The sequence below is a fragment of the Pseudochaenichthys georgianus genome, chromosome 3 (assembly GCF_902827115.2).
Source record: "Pseudochaenichthys georgianus chromosome 3, fPseGeo1.2, whole genome shotgun sequence".
Taxonomy (NCBI): domain Eukaryota; kingdom Metazoa; phylum Chordata; class Actinopteri; order Perciformes; family Channichthyidae; genus Pseudochaenichthys; species Pseudochaenichthys georgianus.
Genome location: NC_047505.1, coordinates 41,243,979 through 41,271,765, shown reverse-complemented (window position 1 = coordinate 41,271,765; position 27,787 = coordinate 41,243,979). Strand labels below are relative to the sequence as shown.

Below are 27,787 nucleotides of genomic sequence, written 5' to 3'. Positions count from 1 at the left end.
CCTTTTTATTGTTAGGTTTTCCTTTTATAATAATGAATTACCTTTTAATAACTACACTCCCAAATAATACTGCATTTATTACAAGGAGATAGCTGTTATGTGTTGGTCATGTGTGGAGTCACTTGTATTTTTATTTTTTATAGGAGATACACTACCATAATCTACCGGTTTATTAATTTTTGAAACGTTATCGCTGTAATTATTGTATTCACTTAATTAGTCAAGACTGATCTGTACTTTGTTTGATTCAAAACGTGCGTATATCATATTTACTGTATTATTTTTATTTGAAGCATCATTTAGCTGTCTTAGAATCATCTGCTTGCTTTATATTATCCTTTATGTTGAAGTTAGTTATAGTTTCCATTTGTTATCATGGTTTAATCTTTCTGATTTCATTTTGACAAGAGCATTGCTTTTCTTTCTTTATAAAGTTATGTTTAGGGTCTCAAGTGGAATTGTGCCTTTTTTATATAATCAATTCTATGTCGGTCTTTAACCTGACCATTCTAATTAAAGATCAAATTCCCATTCCCATGTGTGTTGCTTACCGGGTCTTTGATCCCCTTCTGTCTGTAGTCTTTCTCTGAGCTGCGATAGGACACCACATGGATCAGAGTGTAGACTCTGCGAAGAGAGACACCAAGGTGAAACGAGTAGATCATATGGGAGTGTGAGGAAATGGATTTACAATACTTAAAATAACAACAGGAGATGTCTTAATAATTCTTTATAAGTTAGCAATGTATTTATCCAAATGTCCCTGTTTATGGTCGGGGTTATCCAGCCTATAAATACATTGGCATTTCTTTGCCACAGAATCAAACCTGCAGTATTTGAAAGTTGATGGATTTCTCCGCCTAACTTTCAAAGTCAGTCTGTTAGTAAGCTGTGAAGCTGTCAAATACAAGCCTGATATTACAGCTGCAAAACAATGAAAACTGAATGTAAAGGGATTTCTGTGTTTTTGCTGCAAATACACAAGTCGATTCTTACCTGTGATATAACATGGCCACAAACTGGACAAAGAGAAGAACAGCAAAAGACAACAGGAACATCAAACTGAGCGGCTCCACCTGTCAACAGAACATGAGAGGAATGGCAATAACCTTTAGAAGCTGCAGCATTCAAAATATGCAACCGTCCTACTTTAACTTTTTCTTTATCTGCAGCACATGCATACAAAACTGTATCTGCGTGTCTGTCCAAACCTTGAGGATCTCTCCAGATGCAGTCCCGTTCGGAAGGTATTTAGGGATCTTGATGCTGATTACATCATTTCCAATGGCCTGTAGGAAGAAGGTAGCTACGACCCACAGCACGTTGATCATGAAATACAGGAAGACTGCCTGTTGAAGGGAAGGATCATTACAAAAGTTTTACTCCTAAGACTTTTTAACAAAAAGTAATTTAGTTCCATCAATTTAAAATGGCTAAGTTAGGTCGTAGTCGCCTTTTTGTAGTTTTGAAAAACTTGGAAATAAACTGTCTCTGCAGTGCATTATCAGTACAGACATCATTCATGTATTAAACACAAAAAAAGAGACACATTTGCATAAACATTGAATGACGTTAGCTGACCTTGTTGCGTAGTGACTTGAGTTCTCTGGTGACCTCATCCTTATGTGCTTGAGAATCATTAATAGGTGTCAAGTAGCGATCAATCAACTTGTTCCAGAAGTCCTGCTCACCCTAAACACACACAACACACACATATTGTCAGGAATATATTTGCAAAAGTTGAAGTAAATGTGTAATTATTGATTAGTATCCAAAAATGTACATCTTCCCGTGTTTATCACCTTACCCTCTCTGTTAGGTCTAAACTGTTGTAGCAGTACATTACCTATTTAGCTTATTTCTTGTACATCTGTAGAAAGCCAACAGTAACATTAACTACCTGTTCTCCAGCATTTTCCGCTCACATACCCGGGGACGAACAGCGTCTTACCTCTTCAAGTTTCCGCACTTGCGGTGCAGTGAGGGTTTTCTTTATGGCAATGGCAACTTTCTTCTGCAATTTATCCATTCTACTGGTTTTAAGGATACGCCGAGCCTGGGAGATAGGGGAAGTACTTATCAATTATCAATACTTAATTATCAATCAATACTTCTCTCCTTCTTTTTCTTTTACGATTTGTTTTCATAAAATAAAAAGCCTCTTAGATAGATTATTACATGCTCTTCCAGTGCGTGTTGTAACTCCTCCATCTGGCTTTCTGACAGAATATCTTCAGGCCCCACTGTACCAAGCTGTTGATTGAGAGTATCTATTAACATAAGGACCAGCTCTTCACACACATCTTCTTCACTTATGTTAGGGAGCGCATATCTGAGGACAAATAAAGCACAAAACAATTAACTGTCATTTTACCTTTTTGATATTGTACAGTTTGTTTCTTTGTTTTTCTTTGTTTTGAGACTGCCACAAGAAATACACAAACACATGTAATGAATAACATAAACGCACATATAGTGTTTTACAATGTATGCTTAACATGCAATTATCTTTGTAATGTTAATTATTTACCGTATTTGTTGTTGTAGATTTCTCTTCAGGTTGGCATATGTCAGTTTCTTCAAAAACTCTTCTTTTACCGGCAATACCCAGTCTACAAAAACACACACACACACACACACACACACACACACACACACACACACACACACACACACACACACACACACACACACACACACACACACACACACACACACACGCTAATTAATGTCAGTATTTGTATGCTATACAAACCTAATGAATTACATTATGCAATTATCAGAAGAAATACACATTAAAGGGGCCTCTTACCTTTGATTGGGAGCTCCTCTGGTTCAGCATGCATTGCGTCATCGTCGTCCTCATCATCCTCTTTGTTGAATGCACTCTCTGTTAGGCACCTTTTTTTAAAACTGTCATCACTGCACACAGCCACACACACATGTTGTTAATGTTTGGTAGAATGGATTACACAATTCAAGTGTATGTATGCTTTAATCCTTCTAGAAGGACAGATTAGCCTAAATCTAAGCATGTAGAGGTGAGTTTTTGTGGATTGCGGTTAGGGCTGATCAATATTTAGATATTGTGATACGAGACTATACAGATATAGTCTTTGATTTCGGATATCAACACTTATGTGTCTTCTGCTGGTTTAAAAGATGGCATTACATTAAAGGGATGTCATTTTCTAATTTCACCAAACCATTCTGCCTATTAATGCCCACAACATATTATCTATCTCACTTCTAATTATTTATCAAACATTTCACTGTGTAATCAGCCCTACAAATATGTTGCAACATCGATATAAAGATATTTGATCACAAATATTAAAATGATATTCTCCATATTGCCTATCCCTAAATACTGTGTTAATAATCGTCATTAACACAGTATCGAGCTTTGGTTTGGCCTATATTTAGTAAAAAGCTTATTTCGTAGGTGGCAGTACAGGTTTCCATGAGATCGACTGAAACCAAGTTGTGACCAAGTATATTTTTTTATAAGAAGAGAGGAAGGAGAAATGAATACCTGCTGCAGGAAGCAGCCTCGTTCAGCTTCACCGCCTTGTTGGGCTTTTCAGCTCCTTCTTTGGTTGTGATGGAGATGAGTTCCACCTGAGCCTCAGCCGTGTCAGCGGCCTGTTGAGCCATTGCGTCCTGGCTGGTGATGGGAAGAGGAGAGCCTTGCTCTGCAGTCTGGCCTGTGACCTGACGAAGCATCAGATTCTCTGTTTCTTGTGATACCTGTAAAGCAACAAGAACAAATGAAGTCATATATTCATTTGATGGAAGGCTTGTCAGTATCTGTTAAGCAAAAAAAGCACCTGTATCTTCATGTCCCAACAGCAGAGTCTGCAGTTTCTGTCACACAGCATGTTATGGTTCTTCTTCACTTCTGCTTCTCCCCTGAAAGAAAGACACAATGAAAAGTTAGAAATAACATACATTCAGTAACATGTATAACACAAGTGGTTATTGGGAATGCAGATTGGCATTACTTAAACTAATGACTTCCCTTCTGCCTCCATTTATCTGTCAGATAAGTCATCAATAAGCTAAAAAGTAGAATTCTAATTCTACACATATGGGACACATATGGGTCTATACGTCTAATTGTGACTTTTACAGTGACAACTTGTATTTCTTTTTTTGTCTTATATTTCTTTGTACGTCTTTATTATGTTAAATATCCCATACAAATAGTGTTGATTGATTTGAATGTTTTTTATATCACTTTGACTACATTGGTGTTAACTCTTTGGAGTGTTGTTGCATGTTGAGCAGAGACCAATTTCACAATATTTAGTAGGGATGCTCCGATCGCCAATTTTGGGACCGATCGCCGGAATCAGTATCGGCCGATACCGATCGCCGATCCGATCGAGTGGGTGGACACCTTAAAATACTGCCGGACCGGTGAAGCCATTTTTGACGAGCTTGCTTTTGCTTTTGCTTGCACAGAGAAAAGTGTCATGTATTTTACTTCATAATTCTACGTCATGCGATCGGCTCTCGCGATCTGCATTTTTAGAGAGCACCGATCGGCGGCCGATCGATCGGAGCATCCCTTTTATTTAGATAATATATAATAGTAACACAATTACCATTATTTTTGCGCATTGTACTGGTAGGACTGTTTTACTGCTTTTGCTCCTTCGAATGCTACGTTTACATTCCCGACAGTCATCTTTACTGTTACAACTATCACCATGACTGCGTAATCCAAAATCAGGTGATCAACAAATGGATTGGCTTTAGATTAATGGATGATAAGGAATGAATTAGGACGTTTGCTGCTTCTCTTTGCTCAATACCCTAAACTAGGAATTAGTCATTAGAAGATCAATACATAATGTAAATGATTGTTTTCAGCAGAAAGTAGCACTACTCCTTGTAATAATGATCAGTGCGTTACTTGTTGGTTTCCCTTGTGCCCCAGGACACGTTGTTCATGTTAACCAGTGAGTAGATGGTCAGAAGGAGATATCCACTGGGGATGCAGATGAAATACATCAGACCGTAGATAATATTCCCTGAAAAAAGGAAAACAAATGTATAACATTACTGAACATCAGCTGTTAAACATACCTGAACAAATTAAACACAATACAACGCATATTTTAGTAATATAATATAATCATACCCCACTCCTCTGGGTGTAGTATAGCTGTCACTGCGTACATGAGTGTCATAGAAACCAAAAACAGACCAGTCGGGGTCAGGAAGGTGCCCTGAATCACCATGTCACCTACAAAGGGAATTTGATGTGTGTATTTGCATTTATAATAATAATAATAATAATAAATTAGATTTATATAGCGCCTTTCAGGGGACCCAAGGTTGCTTTACAGAAAAAACATTGCAAGTTTAAAATATATTTTCAAAGGATAATTTAAAACAAAATGTTGCGCGCATTAAAATAAAAATAAAATGTTTTTATTTTACTCACCGATTATAGAAAACAAGGATGCAGTCATGAGGAACGCATACAGCACACTCATGATGGCAGCGATGGTGATTTGGGTATTTGACTTGACTGTAAAGCAGATGATGACGTAGAACACTGGAGGAACGCTTGCGATGATGATGGAATTTGTACCGGCAAGTTTGAAGACAAATTGAAAAGCACCTAAGAGAGAAAGAGATACAGAGATGCAGGCTCTTTGAAGAAGTCATTAATACAGAAAGATGTATTAATGAAAGACCTTCAGGACTACGTAGGTTTCCTAGACCTCACAGTGTATTATAAAGCCTGTTTTAATGAAGGCAAAGTCCTTGTGTGTTTTTATAAGAACTGAAGGCAGACTTCCAAGATGTTAGCCAACAATAAATGATATGAATTATAAGGGAAATGGATGAAACAGTTAATCAAACACCCTGAAAACAAAAGGGCTTGAGTTATAACCTAGACCTACCTGCTATCATGAGAGTCACAGAGGCTGGACCAAGGATGGAGGAACCAACCGTGAACATCTGGTAGAAGATGTAAATCCCGGAGATGGATGTGTTTCTTTTCGATGTCTCCTTACCGCTGCAATTCAAGTCACAACCACAGAAAAGTTAATATTATTGTAGTTTATATAGTGTCATAGTAAACAGCTGATTGAATATGTATAGTCTGTAGATATCAATCTAAAACATCACATTGAACATTTTAATTCAGATGTTTTCTTAAATCAGTTCAGTGAGAAAGATGCCCCCTTAGTACTAACAATGTGCACTAACCTGTGCAGAAGGTCCAGTGTGTTGGCCAGTGTAGATGGTCCCCATCGTCTCCTCTGGTTATAAAACTCCTTGAACTCTTCTGGTGAGTTGGTGTAAGCATCTGATGCAGCATTGTATTCAACACGCCACCCTTGTTGCAGTAACAAAGTACATAGCCAACGATCCTCTCCTACAAACATAGCAACATGTGACACGTGAGAAATGGTACTGAAATGTTCAAGAATAAAGGTAAAGAGACATAAAAAGGCACATTTAAAATAGTTAGTCCAAGAACGGACCTTGGTCATATTGCACATATTCCGAAGCTCTCTTGGATGTTGTTGTGTATTTTTTCAATACATTGTCATCCATTATGGCCGATCCTCTGAACAGACTGAAACATCCTGGACTGCACAGCACGGAGCCGAACACGTGCTCTGCTGTCTTCTGCAGCCAGTGGCCCACTGCGTACTCAAACTTCTGGTACCACACCATGGGACCTGGGATGACAAAGTGATAGAGATAGACATAGGACTTAGAGAAATGAAAGACAACACTTTCAAAACATTCCCAAATGCCTATTTCTTTAATGTTCTCTTTCATGTCATGTTGAGGGATAAGGGGGCTGGAGTCCATCCCAGCATATGTTGGGTTTTTGATAGACATGAGCCTCACACTTAAACAGACATATTTACCAGCCCCTCTCCTACGCATTCGAGAAACACCCAGAACCTTTGCTAAGAACTTAAGCAGGACTTTTTAAACCTGTAACACCTATTGATTACTTGTCAGATTCATATACACCTATTGTGTTGGGTGAATATTTAGCATATCTGCAGTTGGCTGAGTACATTTATGGTTGTTTTTATTTGGCAATTTCGTCATTTTATTTTGCCTCCGAACAGCTGTGAGATGGTCTGCTCGTTGTGAGCGAACAGAGAAACGTCAGTTTAAAACAGCTTGGAGAGATAGGGGCCTATTTTCACATCTAACTGTGAAGTAAGGGGTTATTTTGGCACCCAATTGTTGCAACAGTGAAAACCAAAATGTTTTTGATGAGTTTTTATTATGTTGCCCGTAAGTTTGAATATAGTTAGTTGTAAGATGATATAAGGCAAAGTGGCAAACACACCAATATTTGTAAGGTAGGGATAAAACAGATTTAACATAATGCAACCCATGAATTGATGTGAAGAGCCTTTAAGAGCTTGTTCAAGGTTTCTTTTGCAGTTTCAAATTCTGGGTAATAGATACTCCTCTATGCTTAACTGTCTAGAAAGGCTCCAGTAAAGGCTTTACATATCATGCACAGAGCAGGCAACTTTAAAGGTCACCTGTCATGCTATTTTTAGGCAATAGCATAGGTCTCAGATATATAAAATATATATAAAAAACATGTCTATGTGTTATGTTTTGCATGGGGCTTTTGTTGTTTTTGTGTTTTACTTGTTGTGTGCCCCTTTTACCCCTCACTACTCTGTCTTTCTGTCTCTGCAGGGCTGGTGTGTGACAGGGGGGCGTGGCTGGTTACTCCTGGCTGCAGATGAGGCACACCTGTCCCCACTCACTTGATTACCTGCTCTTTAAGAGCCTGGCCCTCACCTCACTTCTTTGCCAGAGTATTTTTCATGCTGTCCCGCGGTCCGGAGTGCCTTTCTGCAGCCTGGAGTCTGTTGCAGATGTTTAAGGAGTTCTTTTTGAGTTTTGGTCGGGAACGTTTTCCCGCAGCTTTGTTTTGGATTACTACGGCCAGCCAAGCTCCCTGTCGTCAGTACCTGCCTTGGATTACCTTGTTAATTAAACTCTTTGAAACTTTATTTTTGTCAGTCTCTGCTTTGGGGTCCCAGTAGTATCTAAACGTCACACTATGAAGTGTTTTGCTCAAAATACCTCACAGATCACCCATTCTAGCCATGCCTCATATCCCTCTATTTCACTTCCTGTTTCAAAAGTGCTGATTTGGGGTATAAAGCTTTAAAAAAAAAAGAAAAGGAAATTGATAAAAAAGGAGGGGGCTGAGCTCATGCGGGACCCGGCAGCTACTGTCTAAACTAAATACTGCCGTGATGAAACGCTATATCATGGATTATCAACGATTATTTCTGAAACAGTATGGAGCTCAAAGGCTTTCTCTCTTGCCGGTTATACCACAAGATGAGTTCCTTTGTATTTCCTGTTTCTTCACAAACATGCTCTCTCCAGTACAGGTTAGCTCTGAGTGTTAGCAATGCTAATGTAAACACCGAACATATTACGTCCAAAACAGTCGGGCATTGTTTCTGATAGCAACTTTCTGATAGTGCCGTGGGTCCACATTTCCGATATTACGTCATGTCGGACGCAAATCTGGATCAGCTCGGTTGTAGCCCCGTTTTTAAGAGATTTGGGTACGGAGGAAAAGAGAGAGGGTTTTATTTTCTGACGCTGCGTGAGTTCCCTGACACAACGGGGACACCTATTTATGTATAAAAGACATCAAAAAGTGCATTTTGCATGATAGGTCCCCTTTAAGTAAAATCAGTCTGAGTATTTAGGAACATTGAACTTTGTTTGATTGAACTTATTTACCTTCTGGTATAGAGACCAACCGACTGTATACAGAACTTACCCATTCCTGTAGGATGGATTCTTCCACATGCTGCACCTACATTGAGATACATCCTCATCCTGTAAGTGAAAATATTTTTTTTTAGTTACTTTGTTTTAATTTAATGTTGCATATCCATTAATAACATGAACAACAACTGCAAATTACTCTGTCACTGACCTGTCAACAAGCAGAATCACAGCTTTGGGTTGGAAGTCTGTGTCCCCGTCCAGAGCCAGGATGTAGGTGTTGTCATCTGAGATGAATTTTCTTTTGAAGTCATTGTCATGCTGAGGCAGCAGAAAAATCTCTCCATTCATAGAGATCATACTGTCTCTGTGTGGGTTGTTCTTGCGCTGGACAAAACATGATATATTACATATTAGAATACTTTATACACATACACAAAGATAATAGCCTTTTTACACAAAGTTAGAAAAGTCTTACTGTGATCTTCTGAGGGTTCTTGACGATGTAGCCCTTCCAGCCGAGTAGATAGTACATATACATAATCTGAAAGTCACATACAGTGTGGATTGTGAAAGTCCAAACACATTGGTGCTATTTAAAAAGTGTATTTGTCCAAGACACACTTTAAACTTGGATTACCTGGGACCATCTTTTCTTGTTCCTGATTAGATCTTTGTCTTTTAGATGAATATAGAGCATGTTTCCTTCTGGCATAATAAACATCAGCCTGCCACCGTAGGGGGTCTCAATGATCGACACATCATCTGCTTCTTTGTTGGTAAACACCCTGAATGGATGGATGGATGGATTGTTGGTTATAAAGATAGATAGATAGGTGAAAAGTTGGATGGATAGATAGATGGATGGATGGATAGTATACATGTAAAGATAGACAGATAGGTGAAACGATAGATGGATGGACGGACGGACGGATACATGTAAAGATAGACAGATAGGTGAAACGATAGATGGATGGATGGACGGACGGATAGATAGATAGATAGATGGATGGATGGATGGATGGATACATGTAAAGATAGATCGATAGGTGAAAAGTTGGATAGATAGATGGATGGATGGATGGATGGATGGATAGATAGATGGATAGATGGATGGATGGATGGATGGATAGATAGATAGATAGATCAGTGTGAGAAAAAGTTTTTAGAGAGTACTTGTCCATGGACAAGTGAGTTTGGCAATCTACTTGTCCGAATACATTTTTCACTTGTCCAGAATGGACAAAAATGTGGGGCCACTGGAATCTTCTTCTTCGCCATCGTATTTTACATTTTCCCACGGTTTTTACGACACCGATAACGTAAGTGAGCGGTAAGATTTTACTGTATCACACATAGTGCTGCGTACCTGGACTCACATTCAGGTTCAGGTCCGGACTCAAGTCCAGAGGTTCAGGTTCAGGTCCGGACTTATAAGTCCGGACCTGAACCCATGGCTTGTGTCAAGTTGTGTGAGTAACTAAAGTGAACTTATTGTGAGCTAATTATCAATTGAAAATTAACTCATAATCAACTCAAATTCAAACTCATCAGGTTTATTGTGCTCCCTTCCAACTTGTGTCTACATTTCTCTACAAAGTACAAATGTGCCACTTAGTCTACAAATGACTTATGACAGCAACTACAGTGAACTACTACAAAGTTCAAACATTTATTTCATTTACCAAACTAAAGTAACCAAACAGTCCCTGAGCTGACTGAGCCTAAATCCCTAAAACGTTGCTGAAAGGTAGAGTGTAGAGTAGACTATACGCATCACACTGTTACACACCTAATATACAGTATAGGCTACACTCTAGTGACTGTACAGTCAGAGTGTACTGTACTGTCTGTGCACCATGTATTTTCTACAACTCTACAATACATACTGTTAGAAATTAAAATCAATGTTGATATGGCGTAATTTTGAATTAAAAACACTAATTTAAATCACTTTTATTCTGAAAAAACCGAAAATTCACACTATTAACTTAAAACTTTTATTCTGAAAATTCTTCACTTCCGGTTAGCATTAGCATGTGGCGAAATTCTACGTTTTCAAACCGTAAATCGAAGGTGAAATGACATGTGATGTTGTACACTGAGCACACTGGGATTAGCACTCATTTATTGACGCTGAATAACGTTTATCAGGGAATGTTTAAATAACCACAGACACCAGAATATACGTAAGTGCTAGTTTTTTTGCGAGTCCAAGTACCGGTTCCTGACGTTCCGGTTTTAACCGGACTTGAACCGAAACTTTTTACAAGTCCAGTACCGGTTCGGCGTACCGGTACGCAGCACTAATCACACATAGGGTTGGGTATCGTTTGGATTTGAAAGATTCCGGTTCTGCTTTTCGATTCCGGTTATTTTTGTTTCTCGATTCCGGTTCTTTGAGAGGGTAAATAAGTCCCATGAAAACTGGGAGAAAAATATATTTATGAAAACATTAAGTCAAATCTGTATTCCTATTTACAAATCACTTCATACTGTTTAATTTATTTCGGTTATTGAATACAATTGTATACAAATAATCTCTGCATTGTTTAGTTAGTTCTAAGTGGTGCAGTTTGAGAATGTACAGTTGGCCCAGTGTCCTTTGATGTTACACTGCAACCTGCCTGTGAGACAGAGTCCAACCACACATGTCCAACACATAGGACATAACCTAATCATAATAATAATAATGACACATTAGATGTATAGCCTAGAGGCCTAGTGCTTTTCTACAACTCAAAGACGCTTGCACGCTTACACATGTCCTGCAATCAGGGCCGCTATTATTAATAGAAGTTGTTTATTTGCATTCATTATATTTTAATCTTTTTGAGAATAGTATTTGGCAGGAAATGCAGACGTATTCACCTGTAAACGCATACTGAACTACATACATGCACAACCATTTACCTCACTGCATAAAAAAGTGTTGATAATAATAATAAACAGGAATTATATTTATATTAGCCTACTTTGTTTCGAGAAAAAAAAATAAAGTTCACTCCTGTCGGTTGGGGGAGGGGCCTCATCTCACAATGTTGCTTGGGGCCCCAAGCTGGCCAGGGGCGGCCCTGCCTGCAATACACATGCTGCAGCTGCCCAGCTGCTCACTGTTTGTAAAAGTAAATAAATAGTATTTTCATTTCAGTAATGTACTTTCTATACCCTGCTTCATAAACAATACTAACATCCCTGTGCTCCTCCGAGTCTGGGGGTCCGGGGATGTGAGGACAGCGCGAGGACACAGACAGGAAGGCTACTTCATAAAGGAAATGGCGGTCAATATTAACAACATAGGAGTTAAAACGCTTAATAACCTTCATTATGTGTTAGAGAAAGAACATAAGAAAGTTTGACAAAGATGAGGCTGTTAAACGGGCTGCGGATCCGCTGTGTGTAGAAAGAGAGAGAGAGACGCTGAGCTGCACCGCGCAGCGATCAGCTGATACGGAGCATAGAGAGAGAGAGAGCTGCGGTCCGCGGGGCTCAGCCTCGCCTCCTGTCCTCACAACTCTTATTAATCCCGGTACCGGACAATTGTTATTTGTTCCCACCCCGCTCCGCCCCGCCCCCGTCTAACTGTACAGAAAGCGGCGAGATGCATTTCCTTAGGAATCGACAAGCAGAACCGAAACTAACATTTCTAAACGAACAATGGCGGACACGTACAATTTGTGAATGAGTTCTACCTTTTGTAAACTGAATGTATCAATAATTTGTCAATAAATCAGGGCGAAAAGCGTCACTTGTCCGCCGGACAAGTCAATTGAAAGATCTACTTGTCCGATATTGTAAATAACACGTCCCGGACGGTGGGACGTGTACTTTTTTGCACACTGTAGATGGATGGATGGATACATGTAAAAATAGATAGATAGGTGAAAAGTTGGATAGATAGATGGATGGATGGACGGACGGATACATGTAAAGATAGATCGATAGGTGAAAAGTTGGATAGATATATGGATGGATGGATGGATAGATAGATAGATAGATGGATGGATGGATGGATGGATAGATAGATAGATGGATGGATGGATGGATGGATGGATACATGTAAAAATAGATAGATAGGTGAAAAGATGGATGGATGGATGGTTAGATGGATGGATGGATGGATAGATAGATGGTTGGATGGATACATGTAAAGATAGACAGTGAATGGATAGGTAGTCTCACCTATACACCTCAATGACAACATGGATCAAGTCAGTGACATAAGAGTTAACCAGCCTCTTTTTTGTCTCCTTCTCATTCATGTAGGCATCGTCTACATAAATGTGACACTCAAAGTCAAAACAATCGTTGTGTTCCTCATTTGGATCACCTCGATAGCGGTCCAACCTGAAACCACAAAAAACAACTATAACAATACGAGTAAAAAGTTTACTCACCTAAGTACTTAAAGTATATTGAAGTTTACCATTTAAAACAAGTGTTTTTAAAGCCCTTGCATATTTTTCTTTGATGCTGCTACGCATAGGTGTCTGCAGTAACAGCGTCTCTTACCTGAACATGGAGGTGAGAATTTTCAGCATTTCATCATAGGTCTCGTGCCACATGGTGGCACAAAGATAGATCACGCATTTCTGCTTGTCATCTTGACTGTAAAGGAGAACATAGGGAAAGGGAGAGGTTTTTCAGCAGAAGCTTTAAACAATTCACGATGTGACCATGAACGTCTCTCAGCAGCAGTCTAGGAAACAGTCTTTGATCTATTTGTTGCGCCTGGCGACTGTTAAGGACCCAAGGTGACAGTTATTTCAGACAACAACCACATTTGCATGTACAGGTATTTTTATAATTCATGAAACTTTATATTTTGTTGTTGTTGATTCTAGATCATCAAATGTTTTCATCAAAACAATGTCTATGGGGAAACTGCAGAGGGAACTGTATTCTCAGACGCCTCTCACCTCTCTTGGCTCTTGGCCCGGGGCACCTTCATCTTGGTGTTGAGTAGCAGAGACAGGTCGATGAAAGCAGATTCATAGAGGCGACGAACAAACAGCTGAGAGGTTCTCTCTATACGCTGGACCTAAAACATGGTGAGACATAGAGGCATATGTCTTTCTGCCTGATCTTAACATAAGAGGTCCCTGGGTTAATACATGACTAGTCAAATGTGCCATTTGGTGTTTTGATTTTAAGTTTGACTCTATAGCTGTAGGCATTAGTTGAGCAGTTTGATCTGTCCTTTTTAATTAGGTCTATTCATCCAAATGACAAATCAAAGAAACTGGTATCTGCAGACAGATATTTGTAGTTTATTTAGCCAGGTTTTGAGTCCACACCTTAATTTTGTTATGCTAATACAGTGGTGTGATTGTGGATTAGACTTGAGAAATTACATTTTAAAAACTTTCCAATCACAACTATGCTTTGGTTCATCAATATTTACAGGGGCATTGTTTCTGGGGAGAGATATTGCTGCTGACTATTTCAAATCACAAAATGTTCATGCTGTAAGCAACACAAAGAAAAGTTATATCTTACATTTTACAGGGTGCTGAATATCTCTTATTATATCATTTGGATGAACTGACCCTTTAAGGTAAGGTGCTTATCGTTAATGGAGAACATGGAGGTGTGTGTGTGTGTGTGTGTGTGTGTGTGTGTGTGTGTGTGTGTGTGTGTGTGTGTGTGTGTGTGTCTGTACCTTGATCTTCCATACATAGTAGGTGCATGTGACAAAGCCTGACCACATGCATACCCCCTCCAGTGCCAGCATTGAAAATGGCCATTGCAAGTAGTAGCTGTCAATCAAATAGTCCATAAACATGTTGGTAAACATTTAAATTGACTGATTATACTTATACATCGATTGCTTTGCAAGGTCATTTTATCCTTACTATTTTAGAGCATTCATAAACCAAAGAGGCTGGATCATTTGTGATGAGCAAAGGTGCTAACATACAAAAAGGCATACACATTTTAAACCTGATACAAACACACACTTACCTGTTGAGTGAAGTTCGACAAATGCTCCTTGTGATTTCTAGTAAAATCACAGGGGTTGTGTTTTTATGGCTCAAGTAGACCAAGCTTTCACAAAATTCTGCAATAGAAACAAAGCGTTTTGTTTTGGTATATTTGTACTTATGTTACTCATTCTTATCACACAGGGCTTTCCTTCCTAAGTACAGAGACATGACTAACTTGTGGCCAAAGATCTTTTGAAATTCAGCCAGGGTCAGAAAGGAGAGAGAGTGTTGAACGTTATGTGGAGTGTAAAGAAACCTTCATTTTGTGACATTTGGCCATGTTAAAATAATTGTTTTAATCAACCACATCACGACTAAGCAGGTGCAATGATTTTTCAGCTATCTGATGTACGGCTAAATTAAACTAACTTTGTTTCAATAATTATTCATATGTTTTAAATAATACGTTTACCTGTGATGCTCCCGTGCTTTGCCCCGTCCAGTTGTTCGGCCTGAGTTAAGAAAAGTATCATTCCCAACAGAAGCACTGCGGGTCCCGTGCAACACACTGGCAGCGCAAAGCTCATCCTGACCGCATGGATCTTACAGGCCACCACACCGAACCAGTGGCAGGCCGCTGAGCAGAAGGCCTGAGAGAGTGGGCAAGAGGGACATTTATATAGCCAACAACTAACTACACATTACTGTCAGCTGTACAATTATAATTTAGCAAGTTACTTATTGAGTTAAACCTGGTGTAATTATTAATAATCAATGTGTTCTTGTAGTTGTTAAACGTTTTACACAGATTTTGAATATCTATAGAACAGTAATGAAATGTGTCTGATGAATAGGTTTTTAATTGGCTGCTTTAATCATGACAGATCGAGCTGTGAGCCATTCAAACTAAAGCGTACCAATCATGCAATAAAACAAACATAAAACAGGCTATTGCTTTGAGACACATTCAACTTGATACATCATGTTGCATGCTGGCAGTGGTCTGTATACATTTATCTCTCCTTTACTTCTATGAACATCGAAATCATGTGTTTTCCATTTGCTCAAAAGCACACTTTTGGCAGTGTAACTTTTCTTAGATGTTACTTGTGCGAGTTATTATAGATAATGCAGTGTAGCAGAGGAAGATACCCTTGACTCATGCAGTTTGTTTATAGTCCATGCATACCTTGTGAGTGTCTCTGTTTAATATGTCTAGTCTCATTTCTACCTACCTGTAAGAATAACAACACTAGTCCTATTTGCAGTAATTCCCAGTCCACATCCTGCAGATTAAAGTCCGACCAGTTGATGGATTTCTCAATTAGCACATGGTAGAACAGGTATACTCCTCCTGCAACAGAACAGATGGTGTCACTGATGTAAAAAGACAATCTGACCTGAAGTTAAAATACAAAACAGAAAAACAACAAGATTGAAGTAAATATAAGAATTGTCAGAGAATATTTTAATCCGATCTCTTTGTGTCTAGAGGTTCTCAGCTTTTCTGAGAAACTGTTAAATTACAAAGATATGCTTTTCGTTAAGTCGCATATGCTCCTGCCTGTAACTTGAGGAGGACACAGGTCAAGAGGTCCTCTGCCTTCCTGTGGGTGAGAAGTTTGGCCCATGTGAGTTTGTAATACAAACAGGTCTTTGTTCCAATGTCTGGTAATGATTAACGTAGGAAAGGCGGGCTTTTTAGGTCCCTCCTTTTGGGATATACAGATCCATGTTTCCACTCTTTGTCTTCAGAGTTTGCTTGGTTGGCTCACATGAAAGTGTGATATACTTTGTGATCTCTCCGGCCGTATTATACTCTCAATAAATAACAGTGTTTGACTAAAGCCGCTCCAGCTTCCATCCTTTCCTGAGCCTTGGCTCTGCATTGCTGCACAGAAGTTTCCATCACAAGAATATTATGCTCTTCTATATAGAGCAGGGTGTCCGCAGGGTCTTAAAAAGTATTAAAAGTTGATAAATCAATTTAGCCAAAATTAAAGCTATTCAAAAGTATTACAAAGTATTTAACGGCATTTCCCATGGTATTACATTTTGTAGCTTGTTTTCAATAAGTATATACATTGTCCAAAGAGGTTGTATTCTACAGTCTGCCTGAATGTAATCATTGCGTAGGTGTGTGGTGTGATTCTGTGTAGTTTATTTATGGCATCCCGTTGGGTTTGACGTCATCTGAACGGGACATCGCACGCTCACTGCTTGATAGCGCGCGGAGGTCCGTTTACGCCGGTTGTTGAACAACATCGTTATGGGGAAATGCAAGTTTGCGTCCAAATGGTTGGAAGATAAGGAGGAAGGACAATCAATACTGTATATAGTAAATGTGAGGTAAAGTGTGTCGCCAATGTAACCGGTTAAAACTCAAAGTGGTCTTAAAATGTATGGAAAGGGTCTTAAAAGGTATTACATTTGACTTCAGGATTCCTGCATATACCCTGTGTAGAGGAATACAAGCATTTCTTGAGCAAAATAAAAAGCATAGCTTTATAAAATTGAAAACTACAATTGAAGCCTTCATCACAGCCGGAGAACATCCTCTGCAATCCTTCTTCATCACTAACACCACAAGCCTGTTTGTTCACAACGTGAATGTTGGAAATATGATAACCACAAAGCCTGGCAATACACAGTGATGCTGGTTTTGATAATACTCTTGTAATATTATTTTGCATGCTTTTATTAGTCGTATATGTTGACACAGACATTGAAGTGAGAAAATTACCTATCACTATTATCCTCAGAATACTGCTGATGACAAACACAAAGTCCCTGTATCCATCCATATCTTTCAAGAATTCCTGCAGGGGGAAAGAGGAGAAATATTTTCTGATCATGTCAAGTCAATGATATACACTTTTTGTTTATACTCCATATGGCCCAAAACGGTTTAAAATCCAGCTAAATCTCTATCAGATCTAGTCCACATGTACACAGATATTTTTGTATACAAAATGGAAAGTTGCAACAACTAAAAAGGAGAAAATGTTACCGGCATGTGATTAGTAGCTTGCAGTGGATTTTCCCACCAGCAGAGGGAGATTAGGAGTGAAGAGAAAATCCCAATGGCAACGTACACAAAGCAGTCGGTGCCCTGTCGATCCACAAATGATGACACGCGAACATAGTAGTCGACCCCCAGGAGGCAGTAACCTGAGGGTTTCACAGTTCGGTAGTTATTAAGTATCAGAAGTTTGTATAAGTCTCATCAAACCAGTCTAGTGACATTTATAAATGACAGCATTTTGAAAGAAAACATAATGTCGACAAGACTGTCTTCTACCAACATAATGTTGAAATGTTATTATTTAACAATAACCATATCTGGAAAGTTTCACATGTTCCCTTCATCATAGAGACAGATGTCGGCAAGTATTTCATTGTTTTATGCCACTCATCAACCCTAACCAACTCCCTGTGATTCAGGTGGACCCCCTATGAGTGTACGGAATTTCATAGTAGTACATACTAGAGATAATAGTTTGAAAATAATGGGTGAAGCATGCTGAAAGTTTTGCAGAAAGACAGTAAAGTAAATGGTTGTACCTGTAACTGTGAGAATGAGCGAGCAGATTGGGAACAGGATTTTCCATTTGTCTCCCTGCAGTCTGTATACTATCTGCAGAATGGCAGACACAATGCAAACTCCTCCGCTGATGAAGAGGTTAGTCAGCACGTCAAACTGAGGCATAACTACTAGCACCAGGAGGGAAGTACCAAGAGACACCAGGCACTCAATGCCACAGATCTGAAAAAGACCAAAACACATCATACTTAAAGAAGTAATACGTATCAAATTGAAGCATCATCGCTAAGATTCCTGAAGGTATTCATATTGGCAGTTAGGAACTTGTTTCTTGCATGTGCAGCCTTTTAGGTTTTGAAGTTATTTATAATCATGTTTAAGGTTTAGTATGGCTGCATTTTTTTATTTGATCTGGACCATTTGAAAGTATTCCCTAAATATTCTGCCTCATAAAGATGAATGATCTGAGTAGTATAGCAATACATAATGAAAGAAAGAAGTAAAAGAAATGGGTCTGTAAAGTCCTACCATGTAGTTTGTAAATAAGGAGTATGATATACATGTTTCATCATCATATTTGTTGCAAAGCATATCAGATATTATGAGAGTATGATTTAGAAAAACGTACAAATGCCATGGTCTTCATTTTTGGCTGGATGAAGCTCTTGAAGGTACACCTCCACAGTGACTTCAAAAACACCAGGAAGTTGGGGCAGATCAGGCAGAAAACCAACATCAGCATGTAGAACTGTTTCTCCTTCGGGCTGCGCATGGAGGTCGGACTGGACAGTGTGGACAACACCAAGAGAGAGCCCTGATTCAAAGATGTGGAAGAAAAAACAGAGTTTGGGACAAATGAAACAGAATACCAAAATGAAGCGTAACATTTCTCAAATCAAATGTTATTTATAAAACCCAAAAGTTACACTCTGGGTTCTTTACAGTGTATACAGATCAACAACACATCAAAACACATAAAAAAACCACAAGATTACAGCATAGACAATCCAAATGATAACAGTTCATAAGCCAGCTCTTAAATGTGTAAATGGTTTCTGCGTCCCTGACAAAAACACAGAGCTTGTTCCACAGATAACTACTCATAAACTAGTTATTCAATTATTTTTCTCACTTGTCTCTCCCCGAATTCAGATTTGTATGGACCCTGAAAGAGTGCACTTGACTTGTCACTGCCATTGCTTTTGAGTGCAGTTACAGTAAAGTCCTTTGTGTTGCGGTACTTCCTGTTAATATGAAGAAGACTGGTAACTTTAAGGACATCTCGTGCTCTCTTCACATCATTTACCTTCACATCAATGAGGAAGTTCTTTGGGTTTTACACTTATCTCTTCACTTTGATTATATTGATAAACAGAGACAGTTATATTTAATGACTGAGCATAGTCCTGTGATTCATCATCAAGAAAAAGAGAAGGAGGAAGATGATGAATTGAAACGGGAATAGAGGCAGAAACTGAGGGGCAGACGATACAAACGCATGCACATACTGCAGTTACAGATTGATAGAGAGTACATGAAGATGACACCTGCAAAGAGAGAGAGACAGATACAGAAACAACAGATACTGAGAAAGACAAATATAGTTTGGTACAGAGAGGTCATTCACTCTAAGCCCTACCCTACCATAAATAATGTTTTTCATGTCGGACACAGCCAGATAAGACACACAAGGTTTTTAAAGATTACAATTATGATGGAAAAAAGTTTGAAGTACATGTCATGGACCATGAACACATTTAGAATATAAACAATTTTAGTGTAATGATGTTTATGACTGAGTTATACAACATTACATAAACCGTTTGTATCCATTTACAGCCGTTTTAACCCCCAAGGGTCAGTTAAATATTTCCCAACTTTCAGATGTAGGCTACTGTAAGACAAGACTTGTATCATCATTTACATCAACAGCACACTAAAGCCACAATACAAGAAGCCTTTTATCTGCATTAAACAGCTGCTAGTAAGACTTGTGTATATAATGGGTATTTAAATGAAGATATTTCATTCAATTGCTGTAGTTACAAAAGGAATCAAAAGCACCTACAGAAACTTCAACCTCATCAAAAAAGAAGTGTCTGAACCAATCACTTTTTGACAGACAAGGGAATCAAATCAATTCGACTTTCACGCAAAATGTAATTTTAAGCAGAATAACTGCATCGTGTAATAGATTCAAACCACAGACATAGAAATCAAATATTTAAAATATATATTTTTAAAGGCTTTCTTGGGTAGACCAGAAAGAAAAACAATCATTAAACTTAAAAGAGATGAACACGTACCTTTTTCAGAGTCTCCTTGTGAAAAAACGACACACTGGCTTTTATCAAAGAAGGTTGTGAAGCTAACATGTGATCATTGTTATAAACGTAAGGCTTCACGTTTAGTGTCAGGAACTCTGTGATGTTCTGTTAGCCTCGACATCAGTGATGAAAATAGGAATTACATAAAAAGAGTCGTAGACGGACAGATAGGCGGACAGATAATCCTACCTTTGAGATAATGGCACTGGTCAAGACGGCCAGCCCCACAACCACAGCCACCAGGTTCTGAACCAGCCTGAAACATGTTCTCTTATTTTCCTTCTCCGCTCCTATTGGGTTCAGGTTGAACGGATCCCATGTTTCCCTGAGATACACACACGGACAGATATTCATTTTATGTATCATCAAAGTTGTCCACTGTATCAAGGTCAGACTGTAACTTAACTATAGATTTGGATTTTATGTATTCTTATATCACGTTATTTGAGTATATAACATTACAGTAGTTGGTAGTGTTAGGGTAACCATAATGTACCTTGTAGAAATGAAGCTTAGCGCAAGTTCAACCAGGAAGACCGTCTTTACTCATTCATGTATTTCTATCTCCATGTTTCTACTCTCTCTCCTTTAAATAAGTGACCGGGGGCGTCACTCTTCAGCTTAGCCAATCACTTCGCTCTATTCCCAAGAGCCTATCATAGCGTGCCGTCAAACCCTTTAAACTCTGCTCTTTCCCCTCCGACAGCTGTCATTTCAGGTGACTCAACGCAACCCTCCTCCACCCCTTTTCACCTCCCGTCCCTCCGAATCTAGGGTCAAGCTAAACCACTCCTCCTCAGACCGACCCAACTATCCATTCACCACCACCAGTATCTAGACCCCGGGGGGTTTTCATCGGATCGGTTCTACCCTCCCGAATGATACTTCCTGCACAACGGGGCCTAATCGCCAAAACTACTGTCACATTAATTTGCGTATCTGCGCATTAAATATGTATCATCACATCAAAACCGTCTCTCCTGATTGAAGTTTAGTTAATCAAAACTGTGAAACTGAAATTATCTTAAAATGGGAGCTTGTAGGTTCCCCAGAACAAATATGTTTTACAGTTATCAGGTGCAACTGAATGCCAGCCTGGCTTCAGTCAGTGCAATATATAAGTTACATTTGATTTTAAACATTAAAACAATCTGACACTATACTGTCCAAAAGGGCTGGTCATCATATAACCAGAGTATTTCCTTATCCCGGTTTTACAGAATCACTCTCCTCCATTTCTACCCAAAACAGATGAATTTGTTTAGCAGCTAGATCACAACATGGCAAGCTCTTGGGAGAAAAGCCATTCTCAGTAAATACCATATTGTGGAATCTCTGCCAGGAAACACATTCCCACTGTTGCACGCTATTTAAGTGCAACATCGAGTTCAAACCATTTCCCAACTTGGGATAAATAAAGTAATTATCTTTTTCTTATAAAACAAGATTGAGTTTATATCTATATGATATTCAGAGAAAACCTAGTGCTGTCTAATTGTAGCCGACTGTGCAATTGAGTGCCCTAAATGTAGAGGTCACAGGTCATAAGATGTGGTTATAAGGAAATGTTTGATAATAAACAGGAGATCCTTCTGACCTGTCACAAGGACGCTAATGGGACCAAATAAAGATGTTTAGTATCGTATAACAATGATAATAATAATTGGATGATGGGAGTCATGATCAGGGCGGGGTTTTGGTTGCCTCTTCATAAGGTGCAATAGATAATTATAATTCCTTTATCAGTCTACCAATCCAACACAGACAGCACTCTCAGAGAGTCAGGGTACAGAATCATTTCATACAAATAGAGTTGACATTTGAGTTTATATTCTCTGTGCCTCCCCACCAATTTGCAGGGTGTGGTTTGTCTTTCCTGGTTTGATAACGCTTTGCAATCTTTGACTTTGCCATGGCAACTATCACAAATACCAGCTGAACTGGGTGCACACTGCAGTATGTTTGAGCCACGCTGGCAGAAGATGTGTGAGGAAGATGAAGGTGCGTGCGTGCACAAAGTGACGCACTCTTTACCTTAATGATGCATATTAATAAGCTGACATCACACGAATAACCATGAAAAGCTGCTGGTTTAAGAAGAGCAAATACACTTTCTTAAAGAACTTCAGCTCTCTGAAAAACACCATTTATTGTTTTTGAAGTTCTGGGGAAAGCCAATCTTTAATTTGTATTAATTAGTTCCAATTATAGTATGTTATAATACCATTTATACAAGTCCATTTAACAGAAAGGCATGTTGCCAAAGAGATTTTGGAATCAACATTAAGTTTCTCATGCTGCAAAAACCTGCTGGCATCATTCTACTAAGGGTAATTTTTTGTATTTCCTCTTGTTAGTTATTTATCTTCCCAGCTACAGTAAATAAGCTTTGTTATAGTGGTCACCTGCCCCGAAGATTGGTAGTAAACATGAAGACTAGCTGAGACCTACAAAGACCTACCACTTCACACACATTCTTTAGTATTTCACAGTCAACGCTGAACGGCAATTGTTTTGTGTTCTTGAACCAAAGCAAATATTGACGCCAATGCAGTGACATTCTTCTTCTTCTTCTTCTTCTTCTTCTTCTTCTTCTTCTTCTTCTTCTTCTTCTTCTTCTTCTTCTTCTTCTTCTTCTTCTTCTTCTTCTTCTTCTTCTTCTTCTTCTTCTTCTTCTTCTTCTTCTTCTTCTTCTACTTATTTTACTTCTCACAATCTTTAGATATACAAGTGCACAAGTTATGTAAGGCAGTAAAGGAAAAGTATGGTAAATATAGACCATTTTGCCTAGTTTATTCACAAAACTCAAAGCCCAAAATCCAATTTCAGCCCTATTGCACATTCTTATATTAAGTATCTTCTCAATCATTTTAAGACCACCTTGCTGTAGCTGCAAAGTAAATGATTACTTTGCATCAAATTACAGATGTCAGGAGTCTGGTGGCTGGAAATAGAGCCTTCTGTGTGGCTGAATAGCATAACAAAATGTATACATCATATTTCAGCATGTTGGATGGCCGATAGTTTACTTGCGATTTTACAGATTTGATGTGCAGACGATTGCATGCCAGAAGGCTTGGTTGTTTTGAACATAAACAAATTGTATTTTGTCTTTTATTTCAGTGGCCCACACAACTATTGACACGTCATGTCCAGTCCTGTCAGACAGATTGTGAGTGTGTTAGCATGCTCAATGGTCAAAAGGGTTTTTATTTTGCTTCACTAAATCATCCCTGTCCAACCACAAAACTCACTATAGCTTTGAACATGCACACATACACACACACTACCTCCCATCAAAGATTGCAGCCAAAAATATCATATGTTATTTATTTGTATATTTATTAAGTATCAAACAGATTTTTTTAGTAACTATTTATATTTAAACATTGTAGCTTTATTAAATAATCTTTAAAAAAGTGCATATAAGTGATGACCCTGATTATTGCTACTATCTCTGCTTTATCACTGCTTTTATGGATGTGTTCTTATTTATGTACTGCAGTGAGAGATGCCATCTTAATTTTGATACACTGATGTGTGATGACAATAAATATATTCTATTCTATCATGGCAGAAAGCAGAAGGCTAAAATGGACGTGCAACAATTAAATCAAAGATATTCTATTCCATTGATGAACAACAGGTCAATAAACTATGGGTTTGACCCTTGATACAATCTCATTTCCGAGTATTTCCCCTACACAGTTGGACACACCTTGTTTAGATACAATAATTACAGTGTTAGCTGCTGACAGGGCTGAAATGTGTCCAAGGGCCAGTGTGTTGACTCAGAGTTTCTAAGGGAGGAATATAACTATTGACCCCCTGAAGCAAATGACCTCCTGCTGTGCTCTGTGCTGAGTCATGGTGGCGTCAGTCTTACACTGAATGGACTCCTGTATTATACTGTCACATTCTTTCATGTTTACAGAAGAACTAACTGATCATATTTCTTTCTCTCCCATACAGAGGGAAATAAATCATCTTCTAGTATTCTCAGAGTTTACATATACTATTCAACACATATTATTTGCTTTTTAAAGTTGAGGGTCTTCAAAATCATTATTAGTTGATGAAAATCTGAGTTGTTGAAAGTTTTACCTAATCATATATAGGAGCAAGCAGAGTATAATTATATTTATAAAAAAATCTTAACCCAGAAGCTACTCCATTGTTTTAACCTGCGAGAGATACCAACATGCAGGATGTGATTAAAACTGTGGTGCATATTTAACATTTGAAATGGAGCAGCACTCCCCGAGCAGCAGTCAGTATCTGCGGGGATGATATTAGCCAAAGCAATAAAGAGAAGCACAGCATTGCACAAGGGAAATTAACTGCTTCCTTTTACTGTAAATTATACCAAATAGAAACCTGGTAATACAATACTTCCTGAGATGTTACTCTGCACACAATTTAATGATAATATGTATTGCCAATATCTATCTCGCTAACAATTAACCTCCTAACAATGATGAAAGTGGCGGGGTGCCTGCAGACAGGATGTGAAGAAGCTGCCTGCTTTAAAGCTGATCGTTTTATTGAATATCTTTCTTTCTAAATCTATCTCACTAATACAGTCAATAACACAACTTTAAAGCTTTAGAAAGAAGGACATGATAAATGCATTTTTAAAAATGGATTACAGTTAAGCACATTAAAGCTAAATTGTATATTTAACCTCTTTTTTTATAACTGTTGTACTTTTCTATGTTTGAACATCTGGACATAACGTGGATAAATTCTACCTAAAAACTAGGGATATAAATGAATCCAAATGTAATGCTATACATTATAAATGAATGATGCCTCCTTAACATCGTTTGTTATGGTTTTCTTTATGAATTTGCACAGTAACATTTCTAAAAATAACGTTTTCACTTATCCTAAATAGCATTCTATCAGTTTTCACTGGGTTAGTTGAGCAGCATACAGCTCTTATGGTGTGGTATTTTAACTGTGATGTAATAATCAGAGCAGCAATTCATTTAGTAGTTGATGGAAAATATACTTGATAGTTGATCTATTTTGATTATTCAACTATTTTGGATATCAATGATCGATTGTTTAAGTAGTTATTTCAGAAATACCAACATTCTTTATAGTTAATAATCTATATGTGAAGCCTCTGTGTCGGCCCTGCTTCTTTAAAGTCTTAATCCGGAAACAAATTGGGACAACAAATTTGCATTCCTATCATGCGTCACATCACAGAACCAATTTAGTTTTAACCAAAATGCCTCACAAACACAACATGGGTTGAACAAATACAAATAGAAGTTTGAGTTTTCCAGTTGTATAATTGTAATCAGACAGGCATATTAAGAACAGTGGTAGCTGGGCCTGTCATCCACATACATACATTCATATGATTCCCCCATCTCAACTTCAGTCACCACATTTCATAAAGCATAAATAACACATTATGAACTTAAAAAAAAGCAGCATGTACTGAACGTTTTTACCTGTGTCTTCCCTCTCTTTTCTTGCCTCTGAATTTCAGTTCCTCCATCTTGCTTGTCTACTCCGCTCCTTATGGTAGTCTGTGTGTCAAAGAGGAAAGATATTCAGAGTTTTTACGATGGATACAAAGTGTATTAACTAGGGCTGTCAAACGATTACAAATTTTAATCAGATAAATCACAGCTTAAAAATTAATTAATCATGATTAATCACCATTCGAACTATGTCCAAAATATGCCATTTATTTATGTATATTGTTGTGGGAATGGAAAGATAAATGAAAGAAGGCGGTTATATCCATTTAACATACAGTATGTAGGCCTATGTATGTTTATTATAACATTGTTCGGTGTGTCAAAATGAAAGACAGCCTATACACCTATCAATCATCACACCGTGGGGTCTTATTTCATTAGGCCTACGTGTTGATTTCTATCAACACGTAATGTTGTATCGATGTATAATATATAGAGATGTACAGCAAAAGTATTCTTCGTCGGGACTTCCTGCAACAACACCACGCCGTTATCTTGATTCTGATTGGCCAGAAGACATTATCAAAGATGTTCTATTGAGAAGACATCACTACGTGACAAAAGTTTTCAAAACCGTTTATAGTCTTCGGTATTTCCAGACAAGTGGCTACTGAAATCAATCTTACTAACTGCTGTCTGTACAATTTACTCCGCGCGAGTTGGCGGATTTTATTTTTGCTTCCTTTAACATAATTGTTCATGGTGGGGCTAAGATGGGGCTAAGCCATTTCTTGGTATGGCTGTAGCCTACCCCAGCCATACCCTGGCGCTGGGATGTATGGTGGGATGTATGGGGCGGGCCATTCTGCGCATGCGTTAAATGCGTTAAATATTTTAACGCATTTAATTCAAAAAATTAATTACCGCCGTTAACGCGATAATTTTGACAGAATTAATTTTAACACATGATCAAGATTAGAATGTATTTCAATTATGATCTCATTTAATCATGTTTAACTATAAGAAAAGCAAAATCAAATTACCTTGATATATTTAATCCGGAAGTCTTTGGCAATCCACCCTGGCCTGAGCTCCTTTCTCTTCTTCACAGACCCCCTACAATCAGTTCTCTCCCAACTCAAAAAGAATCCTCCAAACTCAGATCCAAATTGTTATCCGCAGTAAATAAATGCGTCTTTAGGTCTAATTAACTTATCTAAAATCCAACTTGTACGTTTTTAAATCATGTCATTTAAAAAAGGTTTGCGGAGTCAACTGGCGACCGACTGTTCCAAAGTCTCAGTGAATCTGTCAGTCAGTTTTTCCTTTGTTCATATTACTGTCTGGAAAGGAAAGGAAAATCAGTTTAATGAGTGGCAATAAAAAGGTACAAGGTGCATTGGAACTGACACACACACACACACACACACACACACACACACACACACACACACACACACACACACACACACACACACACACACACACACACACACACACACACACACACACACACACACACACACACACACACACACACACACACACACACACACACACACACACACACACACACACACCACACACACACACACACACACACACACACACACACACACACACACACACACACACACACACACACACACACACAATCTTACATAAATGCTTTATTCATCAGTTATGGTTTTGATATAATACCATCCCTATGGATAACTCCAAGATGTCTGTCATTGTGTTTTGGATTGAGCTCTGTATACTGGTGTACATGACATGTTTGTG

The 27,787-nt window shown here is 38.4% G+C and overlaps 1 protein-coding gene across 1 annotated transcript in view; it reads right to left on the bottom strand.

The window, feature by feature from the left end:
- chs1 (chitin synthase 1) overlaps positions 1–27,240 on the bottom strand; it is a 30,754-nt gene extending 3,514 nt beyond the window's left edge. Inside the window, exons 1-34 of the mRNA XM_034075042.2 lie at positions 27,049–27,240; positions 26,033–26,110; positions 20,754–20,889; positions 18,866–19,051; positions 18,258–18,459; positions 17,704–17,864; positions 17,437–17,512; positions 15,929–16,047; positions 15,166–15,343; positions 14,731–14,827; positions 14,429–14,525; positions 13,686–13,807; positions 13,279–13,374; positions 12,949–13,113; positions 9,407–9,554; positions 9,245–9,310; positions 8,978–9,153; positions 8,819–8,877; positions 6,510–6,710; positions 6,232–6,400; positions 5,922–6,037; positions 5,456–5,635; positions 5,150–5,254; positions 4,922–5,039; positions 3,831–3,912; positions 3,536–3,750; positions 2,813–2,922; positions 2,531–2,612; positions 2,179–2,332; positions 1,952–2,056; positions 1,582–1,692; positions 1,212–1,349; positions 997–1,076; positions 552–627 (exon numbers count right to left, since the gene is read on the bottom strand). Of these exons, the coding sequence (XP_033930933.1) occupies positions 552–627; positions 997–1,076; positions 1,212–1,349; positions 1,582–1,692; positions 1,952–2,056; positions 2,179–2,332; positions 2,531–2,612; positions 2,813–2,922; positions 3,536–3,750; positions 3,831–3,912; positions 4,922–5,039; positions 5,150–5,254; positions 5,456–5,635; positions 5,922–6,037; positions 6,232–6,400; positions 6,510–6,710; positions 8,819–8,877; positions 8,978–9,153; positions 9,245–9,310; positions 9,407–9,554; positions 12,949–13,113; positions 13,279–13,374; positions 13,686–13,807; positions 14,429–14,525; positions 14,731–14,827; positions 15,166–15,343; positions 15,929–16,047; positions 17,437–17,512; positions 17,704–17,864; positions 18,258–18,459; positions 18,866–19,051; positions 20,754–20,889; positions 26,033–26,079 (4,173 nt within the window). The 5' untranslated portion in view covers positions 26,080–26,110; positions 27,049–27,240. The remainder of the gene's footprint in view (positions 1–551; positions 628–996; positions 1,077–1,211; positions 1,350–1,581; positions 1,693–1,951; positions 2,057–2,178; positions 2,333–2,530; positions 2,613–2,812; positions 2,923–3,535; positions 3,751–3,830; positions 3,913–4,921; positions 5,040–5,149; positions 5,255–5,455; positions 5,636–5,921; positions 6,038–6,231; positions 6,401–6,509; positions 6,711–8,818; positions 8,878–8,977; positions 9,154–9,244; positions 9,311–9,406; positions 9,555–12,948; positions 13,114–13,278; positions 13,375–13,685; positions 13,808–14,428; positions 14,526–14,730; positions 14,828–15,165; positions 15,344–15,928; positions 16,048–17,436; positions 17,513–17,703; positions 17,865–18,257; positions 18,460–18,865; positions 19,052–20,753; positions 20,890–26,032; positions 26,111–27,048) is intronic.
- Positions 27,241–27,787: the final 547 nt, after the last annotated feature.